Genomic DNA, 16,683 nt, shown 5'->3' on the forward strand with positions numbered 1-16,683 from the left:
AAAAAATTGAAAATGTACACGGAGGTTTTCTTTTCCCTCTTAACATTAGATGTCTGAGATCTAATGTTGACATTCATAGGTCAGAGATATTCTTTTTAACTGCCATATATTGTTCCTTTGTATTACCCTACTGATTTTATTTATCCATTCAGCCGTTGAAAGACTTTTGGATCTGGTTGCTAATAGTGTTTTTACCACTACAAATAATGCTGTAATGACCATTTTTGTACATGTGTCCCTGTGCACATGTAGAGAGAAGTAGAATTGCTGGGTCAGGCACATTCTTCCCATTCCCATAGTCCCTGGTTCAAGTTTGAATCAAAGCACAGTCTACTCACTTGGGCCTCAGCAACTAGGTCACCTTGCCAGGTTCCTGGATGGCTTTAGTTGAACCCGAGGAGAGATGTCTGGGACCCGTGGAAAGGCGTGAAAGCTGATAGTGCTGTTTGCCATCTTGATATCAATTTCTCTGGCTCTTCAAGGACAGCGTGGCTCACAGGGCCCCAGAGGACCTTGGCTGAATTTGAGCATGTTTTTGTGTTCTCAAACTGTCTGCCTCAGCCCTGATCCTCCCCAGGTCTTTGCAATTCCAGGAATGACCCTGATGTTTATAAAGGAGCCCTTTGGAGAGTGTACACGCAGGGAGGCTCTGGAGAGGCTGTGCTGTTTCTGCTCACTCGGGGGGAGCCCGAGATGAGATGGCAGCATGAGAGCATGCTCTAGAAACCTCCATGACGCCTGGCCAGGAGAGGCCCCTCTGCATGTATCCAAGCAAGCATATGTGTATGTTTACAAACCCATGAGTGGATGAGCTCACGAGGCTGTGTCTCTGCAAAGCGTGTACCTGAGACCACCTCTCTTGAAAAGAGGAGGCATTGTTCTCTCCTCACCAAGAAGTTCTTCAGGAAACCCAGACAGAACAGAGAGAATCACAAAGGCATGGGGGCCTGGCAATGCCAGAGCTTGAGAGGAGAGGTATCACTCAACATACAGATTCCTTAGTCCTTGCCTCTGACTTTCTGGGGCTGGGGTCCAGGGCTCTTATTTTTAGCAAGGTCGTCAGATGATTTCTGATGAAGAGCTGTGTTTGGGATCCTCTGACCTGGTCTAATTCCCTGAATTTACACACGAGTACGCTGACACCTGCCCAAGTTCAACACCCTGCTTAGCATCACTCAGAATCCTAGGGGTGGTGGCCAAGTCAGGATCGAACCTCAGTCCTTCTTCCCACACTAGGACTGCTTGGCCAAGACTTCAAACCCAAAAGCTGGTACTTCAAAGGAAATCCAAAAAGAGTTTGCAGAGTGGTTTGATGTGGAGGGGATTCATCAGCCCGGTGGGGCCTCTCTGCCCTCCCTTGGTGCTGCATCATCTCCTGTAGGTGTTCTGTCACCGTGGAAGGGCAGTGGCCAGTGCCTCTTAGGCTTGCCACTCAACACAGAGGTCACTGAGCTCTTCAGCACTCAGCTGGGCGATTGGCCTGTGGTAGCTCCAAGTGGAGGGAGATGATTCTCAGAAGAGAAAGGCCAGTTCTTGCACTCATTTAGTCTTCTAACCTAGGGGACTTGTGGATCTGAAACATCTGAAAAGGCTGTTTGCAGTCATTTACTACCACAAAGGAAACTCGGAGAGGAGGGACCACCTGTGTTGGAAAACCATGCTCAGGAGTGACTGGTCTGTTGCTGAAGGATGGAAAGATGTCAGGTGTTGCATGGCTGGCTCCGTTGCAGGAAGGAAGGGCTCAGGGGGTGAGAAGGAATAGGAAGGGAGTTTACAGTGAATGAAACTGGGTATCCTCAGGAGATAGAATGATCAGTCGGGAGGATGTCATTAACCAAGCTGGTATGTGTCCTTGGTGCCAGCTTATACCATGACAGACATCTGTGCACACTATTCAGAATTCCAGTGTGAGAGGCCACTGCTCCCTCTGACCTTTAAAAAAAAAAGTCAGGGGAAGACACATGAACAGTGTTACTCACCCACAAAGTCTCAGGACCTCAGGTTAAACTTTAGCTAAAAAGGTAACAAATAGAACCCCCATTTTACTCTTCCTTTTTCCTAACTTCTGCCTCCCTCTCTACCTCTAGCATGGCCTGAATTACTAATCCCAGCCGGTTGGTGGGCTGTGCTATTGAACATAGTGGCCACATGATAGATGGAGTTTGGTGACCACCCAGACTGGCTTTGAATTCTCTCCAACAAAAGCTGTTTCCTGTATGTGCTGGTGTGTTTATGAGCCCTGTCTCAACTGAGCATGCTTGGTGATTATGAGCCACTGCCTAGCCTCCTTCCCTTTGTCCCTCCCCCTAAATTCTGTAAACAAAATTAAAGTAATTTAGGCAAATTCATTCTTGCTTAAGGACTTCCATCAAATGGCAGAGAGCTTTGATATTTAGCAATATATAGAATTTATGCAATCAAAACCAAGCTTTAGAAGAAATATGCAAATAGATCTTATGGCAGAACTCTCTCATAACTCATTTTTTCCATGCATTTGGCCATTCTGCGGATCAGACATCACCTAGCCTTCTAGCCTTCTGCTCACATGGCCGATATAGCTTTTATTTACCCATTCAAGAAATTGATTGTTCACACATTTTTTTTTTTTTTTTCTTGAGACAGGGTCTTGCTTTGTCGCTCAGGCTGGAGTGCAGTAGTGCAATCTTGGCTCACTCAAGAAGTAAACTCCACCTCCTGGGTTCAAGTGATTCTTGTGCCTCAGCCTCTCAAGTAGCTGGGACCTCAGGCATGCGCCACCACGCCCAGCTAATTTTTGTATTTTTGGCAGAGACAGGTTTTTGCTGTGTTGGCCAGGCTGGTCTTGAACTCCTGGCCTCAAATGACCTGCCCACCTCAGCCTCCCAAAGTGCTAGGATTATAGGCATGAGCCACCATTCCCGTCCACCACACATTTTTTTCTAAAGCTTGGTTTTGCCCAAAATGAGAGTTTGAGGGGTAAAAATACCATGTCCTGTTTAATAGCAGCCATCATTTTAGCAGAATTGTTAATATCATTTTTCAGACTTGAGAAATTAGAGCTCAGAGAGGTTAAAGGTTCTGACTCGTGAGTGAATCTCAAGGGGCAGTGCTGGCATTCAGGGTTCTTGACTGCTGGTGTTCACTGCTCATACCAGTTTGTTAATGAATCGTCCACTGTTACGGATCTTAGTGGAGTCGTCTAGAGAGCAGGGGGAGGAGGATGGTGGTTAGTATTTAATTCTATTGCCCAACATATGTCAAGGCTAAGTGCCTTTTGGGAGAAATTAACGAAGACGGAGCCATATGAGTTTTCTGCCCAGCTAGGGTGGAACCAGGAAGCTGCAGCCAGCCTTCATTCCCCTGGCCCATTACTCAGAATTAACTCTTGAAAGGCTTGGAATGCTATTACCTGTTGCAAGAGGTGAACACCACTGGAGGAATGATAGGTTCAGGGTTGGCTTAGATCATCTCTGTGGTACTCCTCTTCCCCAACCCTGCTCTTAGATTTTAAGATAATCATGAGATAGGAGGAGAAAGTCATTCTTCAGAATAAAGAAAGGAAGAAAGAAGGGAGACCCATTGAACTGTTAGGAAGATGTGATTGTTCTAGGTAGGGAAAAGCTCTCATTTCCTCACCAGGTCTGGATAAGGACCAAGGCCACACACTCTGAGCAGGAAGGACCGGGGAGGTGCTTTTAGATTCTTGGGGCTTAGTTTCCTAAGCAAGCTTTTTCAGGCCTCTCTTAGATCAGGAATCACCAATTTCCAAATACAGCACTGAGGTCAGAACGTAGTGCTAGGAGAAAATGAGATTTTATGGGAGTCAGTTTCTATCGAACACGAGTTTGATGAGTAAGATCACTGATGCAACAAACAGGATTACATTGGAAAAATGGGCTATGCCAAAATTTTTTTGGAAACCTGGGTATGAATGCATGGAAGTGAACAATAAAGGCTCTTTCTCTTGGGCTGTCAGCTTCCAGCTGCTCTCCTTGGCTACATTAGTAAGGGTGGGCCAAAAGACAATGTAGGGACCCCATGATAATTGTGAAGCACTGCTGATATGGCAGAGAGGTTGTGTTTGCTCCTGTGAATTCAGATGCTAGTCCATCTGGGCTCAGGTTTGCCATCTGTAAAATGGGACAACAGTCCATTTCTTTTCATCCCATCTGCCTTCCTCATCTCCAGCTCTCCTCTAGGGGTCTTAGGTAGAAAGGTATGGCAATCTACCCAAGGCAGGGGTGGGAGTTCTCCCCTGCCCTTCAGGCCCCCAACTAATGGCTCTGGAGTTGTCTGTCATCTCCCTGACTTCTCTTTGGAAAAGCTTAACCTACTATATGTGGAATCCCTTGCTTCTGTGTTGACCCATTTCTCCAGATGCTATGTAGGGGAGAAGAGCTAGTGCTTACTAATCTACAGGGAAAGTCTCTTCAGGGGCCTTGTAGGTTTCTATCAACCATTTCCAAGCCCATGAACCTTTTCCATTGATGTCATTTGGGTTGCTAAGAACCATTTCTTATAGTGACCTTTGCACCATAGCCCATGGAGTCGCATACATAAGTGGTTGCTTAATAAATATTATTCTGAACTTAACTCTCTTAGGCAGAAAAAAAAATACAACTTGGTATTTTTGTTCTGAGGGCAAATTCCATCTCTAGCTGGAGTTCAACATCTGGAATGTTTTCCTGTGGATTGTTCCTGCAGCCTATAAGAGGATATATGGGAGGAACTTGGTAACGTGTGATGCCCTTGTCTGACTGGGGCGGGGGGCACTATGTGGGTACTTCCCTGGTAGGCAGGAAATGGAAGTGGCTAAGAGCTAACCCCATGCGCGCCTAACTGTGTGCCAGGCCCTCACTGTAGATGCAGGCAGCATCTCTTTGGATCCTCCCAGTGGCCCATAGGAGGTGCATCCTGTTTGTCCTCTTTTTACAGATGAACAATGGAAGCACAGAGAGCTTAAGGAACTTGTCTGGTGCTGCACAGCTCAGTAGTAAAAACTTGAATTCCAACTCAGGCAGTTAGATTTTGGAGTTTGAATCTCTTTGGCTGGGAACAGTAACAAGGAATGAAGGCTTTTCTCAGCCTACAGTGCTTTCTGATCTCTGCCGAGTCAAGTCTTTCATTTCCCTTCCCTGGACTTCTACTTCAAGATGTGGAGTTCAGATCTGGCCACTGAATTTGAGTCCAGAAGCCTGTTTCGGAGAAAGAAACAGATGCTGACGCATGGTCTTGTTAAACCATCTTTAAAAGACCTTGCATAAGCAAACCAGGCCTGTGGATTTCTTCATCTTATTGGCGTGTTCATTGGCACTGCTGAGATCAATAAAGAAATGGAATGAAACATACCGTTGAATCCAGGTGGCCTCTGTGAGGATGGACAAACTTGACCTTCACCTCAGAGAGGTTGGGACATCTCAGGACAGGAAATCAACTTTGTCCTCCTGGGGGAACACTGCCAAGTTGACCCCCTGCCTCCTGGGACCTGGAGCCAGGTTTGCATATGACATCTGTGGGTTATTTTTCATTTTAGAGACAGGGTCTCACTCTGTCACCCAGGCTGGAGTGCAGTGGCATGATCATGGCTCACTGCAGCCTCTAACTCCTGGGCTTAAGTGATTTCCCACCTCAGCCTCTCAGGTAGCTGGGACCACAGGTGTGCACCACCATGCCTGGCTATTTTTTATTTTTAGCAGAGACAAGGTGATATAGTTAGGCTTTGTGTCCCCACCCAGATGTCATCTTGAATTGTAATCCCCGTAATCCCCACGTGTCAAAGGAGAGATCAGGTGGAGGTAACTGAATCATGGGGGTCGGGTCCCCCATGTTGTTCTCGTGATAGTGAGTGAGTTCTCATGAGATCTGATGGTTTTATAAGGGGCTCTTCCCTACTTCGCTTGGCACTTCTTCCTGCCACCTTGTGAAAAGGTGCCTTGCTTCTCCTTCGCCTTCTACCATGATTGTAAGTTTCCTGAGGCCTCCCCAGCCATGCTGAACTGTGAGTCAATTAAAGATCTTTCCTTTATAAGTTACCCAGTCTCGGGCAGTTCCTTATAGCAGTGTGAAAATGGACTAATACGGTCAGGCGTGGTGGCTCATCCCTGTAATCTCAGCACTTTGGGAGGCTGAAGTGGGCCTCCTGTGGCAAGGAGTTCGAGACTAGCCTGGCCAACATGGTGAAATCCCGTCTCTAGTAAAAATACAGAAATTAGCCAGGCATCGTGATGCATGCCTGTAGTTCCAGCTACTTGAGAAGCTGAGGCAGGAGAATTGCTCAAACCCGGGAGGCAGAGGTTGCAGTGAGCCGAGATCATGCCACTGCACTCCAGCCTGGGCGACAGAGCAAGACTCTGTCTCAAAAAACAAAAAATCAACAAAAAACCATATTTTATAACTTGTTTAATAAGTGCAAATATATTCATATTATATATTAAGACTTTTTAATCTAAAATAATTTTTTTTCTGATGTTAATAGAAATAAAAATATGTCCTAGACACTGTGCCTCCAGAGCCTAATGGACAAGTTGGCCCTGCCTGGCGCCTTCAGGCCCAAATGCACATTTATCTGTGTGTGCCCCTCTCCTTTTTCAAATGTGTTTCCAGAGATTGCAGAGGGCCTTCTTCTGAGGATTAATGTTGGATTGACCTCTGGGATGCAGCCAAGGGATGCTTCTTTGGCCACTGTCTGTGGTACAAGAGGGCTTAATGAAGAGGGGGAGCTGCAGGCTGAAAGTCCTCTGGGAGGCCCAGAGAAGACCCTGTGCCCTGTCCCCAAGAAACTGTGGGCTAGTGTGATTGCAGATGGAAGGGTAGCGGAGGGGTCTTAGCTGTGGATGCGGAATAGAGTGGAGCTAGACTAGCTTTTTATGGGGCCTGGAGCCATTTCAGCAATTGGCTATCAAATTCCAGATGTTGGGCTAAAAGCCTAACTCCAGAACAGTGATTCTCACCCTGGGCGATTTTGCCTCTCTGGGGCCATTTGACAACGAATGAATACATATTTTTTGTTGTTCCAACCTGGGGAGGGTGCTGCTGGTTTCTGGTGGGTAGAGGCCAGGAATGCCGCCCAACATCTGGAGTAAACAGTTAGCCCCCTGCAGCAAAGGATCATCTGGCCCACTATTAGTAGTGCTGAGGTGGAGACCCCAATCCCAGAGGATGTTTCAGGCATCGAGTCTGGGTGAGCAGAGCCTTCTCAGAAGCTCCTGGATAGAGCTACACATGAGCCACCTTTCCCTTCTCCAACCAGACAACATGTCATTCATTATAGCCATAATAGAGACTGGCTGCTTTCACCCAAGCCACTTCCCAAAAGGGTAGAGCCAGGTGAGCCTCTGAGCATCACAGACTTCGTGTCCACACAGTGGAGAGTTCCAGAAATGGTGGCAGGGTGCAGTGCCGGCAGACTCCCAGAGCCCCTGTCTTCTCTAACACCCTCTGAATGCGGTATCCAGGTCTCCAGAAATCCTTCCTGCTGCTGTGGGCAGAAAGCTGGGTAGGGTGCAGTAAGCAGGGTGACGCCAAGGGTGATCTCAGCTACCAAGGGCTCGGGTGACGGCGAACTGGACGTTCCCACTTCATTTTATCTTTCTCATTTTGATCCTGAGTAGCTGGGGTGGAGGCAAAGGGCTCTTCTCTATGTTCCGATGCAGGGGTTGAGCGTGGGAAGACTTTCTAGCTTCTTTGCTCTCCTCCTGTGTTTTTGGTGCCTAAAGAGGGGAGGGGCAGGGAGCCTGAGATGGTCCCACTCAGGTCTGGGGACAGAACCCTGTCTGGGAAGGGCAGTGGGACAGAGGCAGGGAGGCTGGGGATGAGTGTGTGCGCTGCACGGGCGTCTGTGTGCTGCATTAGAGGTTAGTGTTGAGATGGAAAGTTGAGTGAACCTGACCTCTTCTGTTTGTTGTCCAGGTTTGTCTGATCTCAGACTTTCCCCGGCCTTTCTCTTTCACCCTTTTGTTCCTGACCTCTGGGGTCCATCTGAAGAGGGAAGGGGGGCTCTTCTCCATGGTTGCTCCCCCCAACACCACCCGTCTAGGAGGGTGTGGACCTGCTGGCACTGAATAAATCTGTACTGCACGATGGGGTGACTCAGTGTCCCTATTCTTGGGAACCTGGCAGGCAGCTGAGCAGGGGGACTCACTCAGCCTGCTTCTCTGGGCCCCTGGGTGTCTGCTGCTGTCCATGTGGAGGAGCCCAGGGGGCAGGGCAGGATGGATGAGGAAAGCTGTGGGCTGGTGTCTGGGTCTGATTAGACATGGTGGGGCAGGACTCCAACCTAGCCTGGAGGTGCACGCTAAATCGGCCTTTTCCTGCTGGTGGTGCTGGGCTGCCGGGCTGCTGGAACAATTTAATCTCTGCTGGCTTCATTTATGGTACAACCCAGGCTCCCCAGAGCCCCTGTGGGAATCGCCATTCTAAATAAAAGAATTTTCCAGGTTTCAGAGGTTTTTTATACATTTAAATGTTTCGATTTTTTTTTTCTGACTTTCAACAGTTTTGGATAAGTCTTTTAAAATGATGAATAGGTAGACTTTTAATTCCCTCGCCCTTTTGATGTCCCAAGATCATCGTCATCAACATAATTCTTGTTTTGGGCTATAAGACACGGAAATCCCCAGGGGTCGTTGAGGGGTGTGGCATTCATTGTTTGCCACGCACAAAATGTACCCGGAGTTTGTGTGTTTTGTTTTCTTAGTGTTCTCTTTCCTCTCTGCCATTTGATCCTTCTTGCCACCGTCCACATGCATTCCTTCTTTGTCCCTTCCATTTTGTTGACTTTCTTCCGCGGCAGCCTTGGAAAGCAGACACCCAGAAGCCAGGCTTCCTGGAGCAGCACTGTTGTGAACTGTCAAGGCTCTTCACGGGATGACTCTCCCCTCGTCTTGAGTGGAGAATGCCAACATTTAAACATGCGCAGCCATGGACACGGCTATGAGGATGTTCAGAGCTTACTTTCCTTGGTTTCCCTGTTCTTGGTTGGGTTCCATGCTGCTGAAGTAGTAGATAACTGGGGCATTCGTCATCACCATCAGCGTAATAGCCACTAGCAACCTGCATATAAAATTTCTGTGCTCCAAGTCGTTATTTATTTATTTATTTATTTATTTTTATTTATTTATTTATTTTTGAGCAGTGTCTTGCTCTATTGCCCAGGCTGGAGTACAACGGTGCAATCTCAGCTCACTGCAACCTCCACCTCCTGGGTTGAAGCGATTGTCCTGCCTCACCCTTCCGAGTAGCTGGGATTACAGATGTGCGCCACCATGCCCGGCTAATTTTTTTGTATTTTTAGCAGAGATGGGGTTTCACCATGTTGGCCAGGCTGGTCTTGAACTCCTGACCTCAAGTGATCCACCTGCCTCAGCCTCCCCAAGTGCTGGGATTACAGGTGTGAACCACCGCACCCGGCCTAAGTCGTCTTTTAACTGCTTTTCTTTCATCATAACTCTAAACAGCTCTTTGAAAAAAGAATTGTTATTATCCAGCAACCTACAGTTAAGAAAGTAGAGGCACAGAGAGGGTCTGTGCAGGGGAGAACATGTGCAGCTGATACAGAAAATGGCAGAGCTGGGATTTAACCTGACTACACCCCTTTAACCAGTGCTGCTACCCTGGGGACGGCGTGCTGGCTTCTAAAGGATGCTGCCGCCCTGCAAGTGAAGACTGATTAGTTATCAGGCTCGGAGGGAGGGGGAGGGACGGGGCAAACCTCCATCAAATGCTCCATATGCCGAGGCCTATGCTGGACACGCCTTGACAGCAGGTGCTGCTGGAGTGCCAGCACCCGGTGCTGTCCCTGGCATGGAAGAGGCGCCCCCTCCTTTAGTTGGTGAGTGAGTTAAGCCCTCGTATAGAATAGGAGTTATTCATTTGTGTTCTCAGGGCTGTAAGTTTTTGAAGATGCATTAATGGGGAAGAGAAAATGTGCAAGATTGGTTGAAAAACACCCCTCTGCACCCACCCAGATCTTGTTGGGACCTGCAGGAGAGCAGCTCTGGGTGGGATGGTCTGGGGCTGTTTGCTGTATTCCAAGGGGCTGGGGCTGGGGCTGGGCGGTGTGAGGCCCTGCCCTTCTGGAGCTTGCCGGGGCTTGTCACCCGGTTACAGCTCTGCTGTGCGATTCAGATCCCCTCTGCCTCCCTTGGCTGGACGTGCGTCAGCCAGAGTGAGACCGTGGCAGGCTGGAGCTGCTTTCAAGGCCTCCTTCACCTGGGCTGTGCACACAAAAGGTTGAAGAAAGTCTAAGGGGACTTCATGGATGCTTCTTGGACAGACATCACGAAGCTTCGTGCCCTGCAGTAAGCTGAAGCTATGAAGTGGAAGGAGTCATAGTCCCTGTTCTTGGTGCTCTCAGTATAATGGGGTTGGGGTGGGCTGCATAGACAGACTTGGGAACGAGGGAACATCAGTGGGGCAGAGCTGTAGCCGCTTCGGAGCAGCACTATGGGACCTCAGGCGGGGCCAGGTGGGCAAATGCAAGGTGACAGCAGGGAGGGTGCTGGGACCAGGTTCTGGGTGGCGATGTGGCCTTCCACTTCTTTGCCATACACGCTGCAGCCCAGTGATGTCTGTGGCACAAGTTTTAAAGAAAACTCAACTAATTGGTGCTCTTCGAGACCAAAAATGAAGAACTTTAAACTGGGGGTTATGGTGGGAGAATCTGGGGGGTCCCAAAAAGGACTTAAACCCATTCCATGGTCAGGACCTTTCGAATACATTCGTCCCTCTGTGCGCCTCTGTTCTGCCCCAGCCTTGTAAGAGGGTCCCTGTCATTCTTCTAGAGCCAGACAGCCTGAGTTCAAATCCTGAATCCATCACTTTTCAGATTTGTGATCTTGGTCAAGTAACTGACCTCTGTGAGCCTCAAATTCTCTGTCTCTGAAAGTTGGGGAGGGTGCTGGTAGTACCCACCTAAGAGTTAGGGTGAAGCTGAAATTGATCATCTGTGTAAATTGCTCAGCACGGGCCCTGACAGGCTATCAGCACCCGCATTAGCCGTGCGTTATCTCCACCCTCATCATCGTTACAGTCCAGGTGGCTCCCGGAGGGCATGTCTCTCTGGGAAACTGGACCTGGAGCTCTTCTTCCCTTCCTGTCTCGGCAGACAATGGCGATGACCACTCGGAAGGAGGCCTGGTGGAGAACCACGTGGACAGCACCATGAACATGTTGGGCGGGGGAGGCAGTGCAGGCCGGAAGCCCCTCAAGTCGGGTATGAAGGAGCTGGCTGTGTTCCGGGAGAAGGTCGCTGAGCAGCACCGGCAGATGGGCAAGGGTGGCAAACATCACCTCGGCCTGGAGGAGCCCAAGAAGCTGCGACCACCCCCTGCGAGGGTCAGTGAGGGTCAGGCCTGGTGGGAGGGGTGGGAGGACAAGGAAAGTGGGGTCTCAGCTGGAGGAGGGCATCCCAATAGGACCCTCGTCTGGTGTGACCTGTGGGCAAAGCACCTTTCTTTCCACAAACATAGTTGTGGAACATACTGACCTTTGGGGCAATCAGTATCTCTGGCTGTGAAATAGACTGGACATGTGGTTTCTTGATGTTCTTTCCTTCTAAAACCTCCACATTTCTGTACGGTTTTGGAACATAGACAAAGAAAATGAATCCCAGAGATGAAGACAGAGTCCCTGAAACTTGCTTACTCTTTTTTTTTTTCCCCCTGAAATGGGGTCTCACTCTCTTGCCCAGGCTGGCGTATAGTGGTGCCATCACGCCTCACTGCTGCCTCCAACATCTGGGCTCAAGTGATCCTCCTTCCTCAGCCTCCTAAGCAGCTGGGAGTATAGGCATGTACCACCACACCTGGCCAATTTTGTATTTTTTTTTTTGTGGGAATGGGGGTCTCACTATGTTGTCCAGGCTGGTCTCAAACTCCTGGACTCAAGCAATCCTCCCACCTCGGCCTCCCAAAGCACTGCGATTACAGGTGCCTGCCACTGCACCTGGCCTGAAACTCAGTCACTCTTGTTGCCATATGCTTCTCTCACTGAGCTACCTCCTCTCCTCTTTCCTTCCCAGTTCTGCCATCTTGGGTCCTGGCCCTGGTTGGTTTTATGGAAAGAAATGGAGCTTGGGCATGGGGTGGGGGCATAGAGACTCTGGAGACCGCCACTTGGATCGATATTTGGAGGTAGAGCCCGTTCTGACACATGAAAGCCACGGTCACAGAACAAGGAGAGGAGTGAACGTTCCCATTCATACAACTTTCTTTAGGGGCTGGGGTGGGGCACCCAGCATGGCAGGGAGATTCCCGGGCAGGCTGTCAGAAGTCCCTGTGCCCCCTGCTGGCTGTGTGACCATGGGAAAGTCCCCTCCCCGTGCAGCAGCTTCTCCCTGAGCTTGCGCCTGGCGCGTGCTTCGTGGGCCTGCTGTCCTCACTCTGGGCGTCTCCTGCTGTCTGTGTGCGCAGACTCCCTGCCAGCAGGAACTGGACCAGGTCCTGGAGCGGATCTCCACCATGCGCCTTCCGGATGAGCGGGGCCCTCTGGAGCACCTCTACTCCCTGCACATCCCCAACTGTGACAAGCATGGCCTGTACAACCTCAAACAGGTGAGTGTGGGGCCAGTCCGGGCCAGAGCGTCTCCTCCTCAGCCCGGGGCCCCAGATGTGGCTTGTTTCTGCCCCACCCGCCTATAATCCTCTGAGGTCTGAGCTGAGTGAGAGACTCAGACTCCTGTCACCATGGGGATTGGAGCTGCCAGGCCGGGGAGGGTGCGGCTTTTCTCCCTGCCTGCGATGGATCAGTGCTGGCTCTACTCGCCCAACCACTCACCGGCCTCACTTGGAGTCTGGGTTAGGAGGAGGCTCTTGGAGAAGGGAAGTGGCTTAAACCAAGCATCTTAGCTTTGATTGGACATTGGCATCGCCTGGAGCTCTTCCTGGCCCCGCCCCCAAATTGCCACATGGTAGGTCAGGTTTGCAGCTCTAACAAGCCTCAGGTGAGGCTGATAATCTGAGAGCCACACTCTCACCATCATTGATTTCAACCATTGGCCAAGTTGCCTTCACGGTTTCGAAGTATCTCAGGGAATGAAGAGTCAGGGATGGAGAAATGCTGTTGGAAAGATTTTGAAAAGCCATCTAGAACAACACTGTAAATACATTGGAGAAAATGAAGTTTAAGTAAACCGCTCAGGAGCCCTTCTCCCTCCTCTTTCCACCTTCTGTTCATACACATTTTAATAGTCAAGTGTGCATATGCAATATTTTCCCTGTAACATACTTTTCTTTTTCTTGTTTTTGAGATGGAGTCTTGCTCTTGTCTCCCAGGCTGGAGTGCAGTGGCGCGATCTCGGCTCACTGCAACCTCCGCCTGCCGTGTTCAAGCAATTCTCCTGCCTCAGCCTCCTGAGTAGCTGGGATTACAGGTGCCCGCCACCACGCCTGGCTAATTTTTGTATTTTTAGTAGAAATGGGGTTTACCATGTTGATCAGGCTGGTCTTGAGCTCCTAACCTCAGGTGATCTGCCCACCTCGACCTCCCAAAGTGCTGGGATTACAGGCATGAGCCGCCACACCTGGCTGGGCACTGGGATTTAATAAAGCTGCCCTGGTGGTTCTAATGGCAGTCTGGGCTGACCTAAAGTGTGGATGTGTGGAGCCAGAAGGTGGGAACAGGGCTCTGCTGATGGCCCAGGGGTCTCACCTCTCCTCCACCCTCTTCACCATCCCGGCACCTTGACCCTCTAAATATTAGTTAGTATTAAAAGCTATTTGTGTACATGCCCTCTAAATGTAAGCCGCCTAACTCCATTTGGAGCTCAGAAGAAAAAAATCTCGATCACTTCTCATGGAAAACGGGCTGTCTGCTGCGTCTTTGGGTAACTAATGTGGTTTGCAGGAGTAGTTAGCTTATGCATGAGACAGAGGCCTTGGAGTGGGAATGCCTGGGGAATACCTGGCTTCCATCTCAGCTATGCTTCTTACCAGCTGTGTGACCTTGGGCAAGTTGCTTAGCCCATCTGTGCTTCAGTTTTATCATCTGCAAACCAGGGATAATGATGGCATCTAATTCACAAAGTGGTTGTGAGGATTAAATGACTGTATTTGTTAGAAACTGAACGAGCGGTGTGTCTTTGCTCACTCAGTGCCTGGCACACACTGATTTTGATCGCAACATGAGGGTTTGCACCTTACAGTGTGACTAAGCTTCGGCAGGCTGGGTTCCCTCCACTGGATAGGACCTCCCTTGAGACTGGGGACTGAGTCTTTTCGTCTTCGGGCGTCCTGAATGGCCTTGCTAATCAGAGGGGTCCCTGGGCGGGCAGCGTCAGCGTCACGTTGGAGCTCGCTAGCCATGCAGAATTTCCAGCCCTCCAGGGACCTCCTGAATGGGAATCTGCATTTCATCAAGGTTCCCTGGCGCATATTTGAGGTTGCGAAGCTCCACCCAGCAGTGCGTGGGTAGCTGCAAGGGGTGGCTGCTCAGTGGATGCCGGGTTGAGGGAGGGAAGGAAAATTGCTGGCTGCGGGCTCCTCCACGCTCTTCTCCTCTCTCCCCAGTGCAAGATGTCTCTGAACGGGCAGCGTGGGGAGTGCTGGTGTGTGAACCCCAACACCGGGAAGCTGATCCAGGGAGCCCCCACCATCCGGGGGGACCCTGAGTGTCATCTCTTCTACAATGAGCAGCAGGAGGCCCGCGGGGTGCACACCCAGCGGATGCAGTAGATCGCTGCCAGCCGGTGCCTGGCGCCCCCGCCCCCACCCCTCTCCAAACACCGGCAGAAAACGGAGAGTGCTTGGGTGGTGGGTGCTGGAGGATTTTCCAGTTCTGACACACGTATTTATATTTGGAAAGAGACCAGCACCGAGCTCGGCACCTCCCCGGCCTCTCTCTTCCCAGCTGCAGATGCCACACCTGCTCCTTCTTGCTTTCCCCGGGGGAGGAAGGGGGTTGTGGTGGGGGAGCTGGGGTACAGGTTTGGGGAGGGGGAAGAGAAATTTTTATTTTTGAACCCCTGTGTCCCTTTTGCATAAGATTAAAGGAAGGAAAAGTAAAGTGTGTGTCTTTTGCTTGAGTCTTTGGGGTCTTCCATGGAGAGATGCGGAGCCTGGCCTAGGTTGGCCTACTCACCAGCGTCCAGCTTTGCCCCTGGCTCCTAGGAAAATGGGAAAGGCCCCGTCTCCGTTTCCCATTCATGAAATGGCAATAAGAAATAATGGGAACCTCCTGAATCCAGATCAAACCCTCCAGTGCAGCCTTAGGACTCTCAGGTGAGGCTTCTGCCCCCATGCAGCCCGTGCCTGGCACTTTAGAGGGGCAGCATGAGTCATGGGGTGGGGGTCAGGGGAGACGTGGAGCGTGGGTCCAGCTTCCTCCCTCCCACATTCAGATAACACTGCAGTGGGAGATAAGGAACAGGAAACGTTGGGATTGGGGTTGTCTGGCCCCTGAAATAAAGGAAACTCCCTCCTGCCCAGGGTGAGACATTTCTGTTCAGCCCCCAAAGAAAGGGAGTTGGGCTGTGGTTAACTGGCTTACTCATAAAGATGACACCACTGAGAATTCAGGCGACCAAATGATTTGGTCTCCAGACCAGCAAATATCAATTGAAACAAAGTGCTGTGATTTGTCAAGGTGTGCAGGCTGAGAGACTGTGGAAGGAGACAGAATGTGTTCTGTTTCCTTAGCAGAGTTCCACATCAGAGCTCACCTACCTCTGCCACTCTGTTCTTCTGGCCTCTCAACTCCAGTGAATTCCAGGGGTCTTATGCACCCCCACCCCTGCCTTTGCGACGCGCCATGGGGGGAGAAAGCTCAGCATTCGAGGCCCACAGTCCCTGCCCCCTAACCTTCCTCAGCACGTGGCCCAGGGCCTGGCCTCTCCTGTCACTCCCCGCTCCTGTGGCTGGAGTCTGATCCCTTCCCACAGAGGAGGGGCTCCCCAGGGGCCTGGCCCAATCCATTACCTTCCAGACCTTCCATCTGGTGAGTGTGGGGAGGCGGAGGGATGGCGGGCCCTTTACCAGGTGTGACATAAGTGTAGCTGGAATGCAAGACAGCTTTCGGAAATGGCACAAGATGAGCTTTCTTGGAGTGCGGGAAAACCAGATCCCCAAGAATAGATGGAGTCCTGCCAGGAGGGTGTGTTCTAGGCTGCCCCGGGCCAAGGCCAGCACTTGGCCACTGCCCCAAAAGTATTCATTCAGTGGATCCTTGTGCATCCATGAAACAGGCACTATAGTTAGTTACACTTTACAGATGAGGAAAGGGTCCCCAGAAGTGCCCAAACTCTCCTGCCCTGGGTCTGGGGACCCCTAACTCCAGCGCGTGGCACCCACCCACCCCTGAATTATACTAGCCCTGTGGGTGGAAGCAGGCGGGATGCTTGGAGAGGGCCTAGAGGGCTCTGGGCACTGAATGGACCTGGGGCCTGAAGCTCAGCAGTCCCTGCGTGGGGTCTGACTGGCTTTCATTCAGCGCATGCGTGTTGCAGCTGGCCCGTCCCCCGGTCCTCTCAGTTGCTGCAAAGAGCAGTCAGCACCGCGGCTGCTGTGCCCGGGTGGAGCTGCTATCCCTGGGTGGAGCAGCCCGTGCCTGCTCTCCTGGGAAGCCTGGTGTTTCTCAATCTTGGTGAACATTTGACTCGACGGGGGCACTTAAACAAAAACAAAAACTCATGCCAGTACCTCAGCTTCAGACATTCTGATGTAATGGTCTGCCACGGAGCCCAGGCAGGTTCTTTTTCCTTCCTTAGGTTCC

General features: G+C 50.7%; 1 protein-coding gene across 3 annotated transcripts in view; it reads left to right on the forward strand.

Moving 5' to 3' along the window:
* IGFBP2 (insulin like growth factor binding protein 2) overlaps positions 1 to 14,979 on the forward strand; it is a 29,290-nt gene extending 14,311 nt beyond the window's left edge. For 2 of the 3 annotated variants that reach the window (XM_015110935.3, XM_077957524.1), the window contains 3 exons: positions 11,084 to 11,313; positions 12,390 to 12,530; positions 14,484 to 14,979. In XM_015110935.3, coding sequence (XP_014966421.3) covers positions 11,084 to 11,313; positions 12,390 to 12,530; positions 14,484 to 14,648 — 536 coding nt within the window. In that variant the 3' untranslated portion in view covers positions 14,649 to 14,979. Of the gene's footprint in view, positions 1 to 6,885; positions 10,278 to 11,083; positions 11,314 to 12,389; positions 12,531 to 14,483 lie in introns of those variants that run through there. The other variant, XM_015110934.3, reaches the window with a different exon arrangement.
* The last annotated feature ends 1,704 nt before the right edge of the window (positions 14,980 to 16,683 follow it).

Source organism: Macaca mulatta, chromosome 12 (assembly GCF_049350105.2).
Source record: "Macaca mulatta isolate MMU2019108-1 chromosome 12, T2T-MMU8v2.0, whole genome shotgun sequence".
Classification (NCBI taxonomy): Eukaryota; Metazoa; Chordata; class Mammalia; order Primates; family Cercopithecidae; genus Macaca; species Macaca mulatta.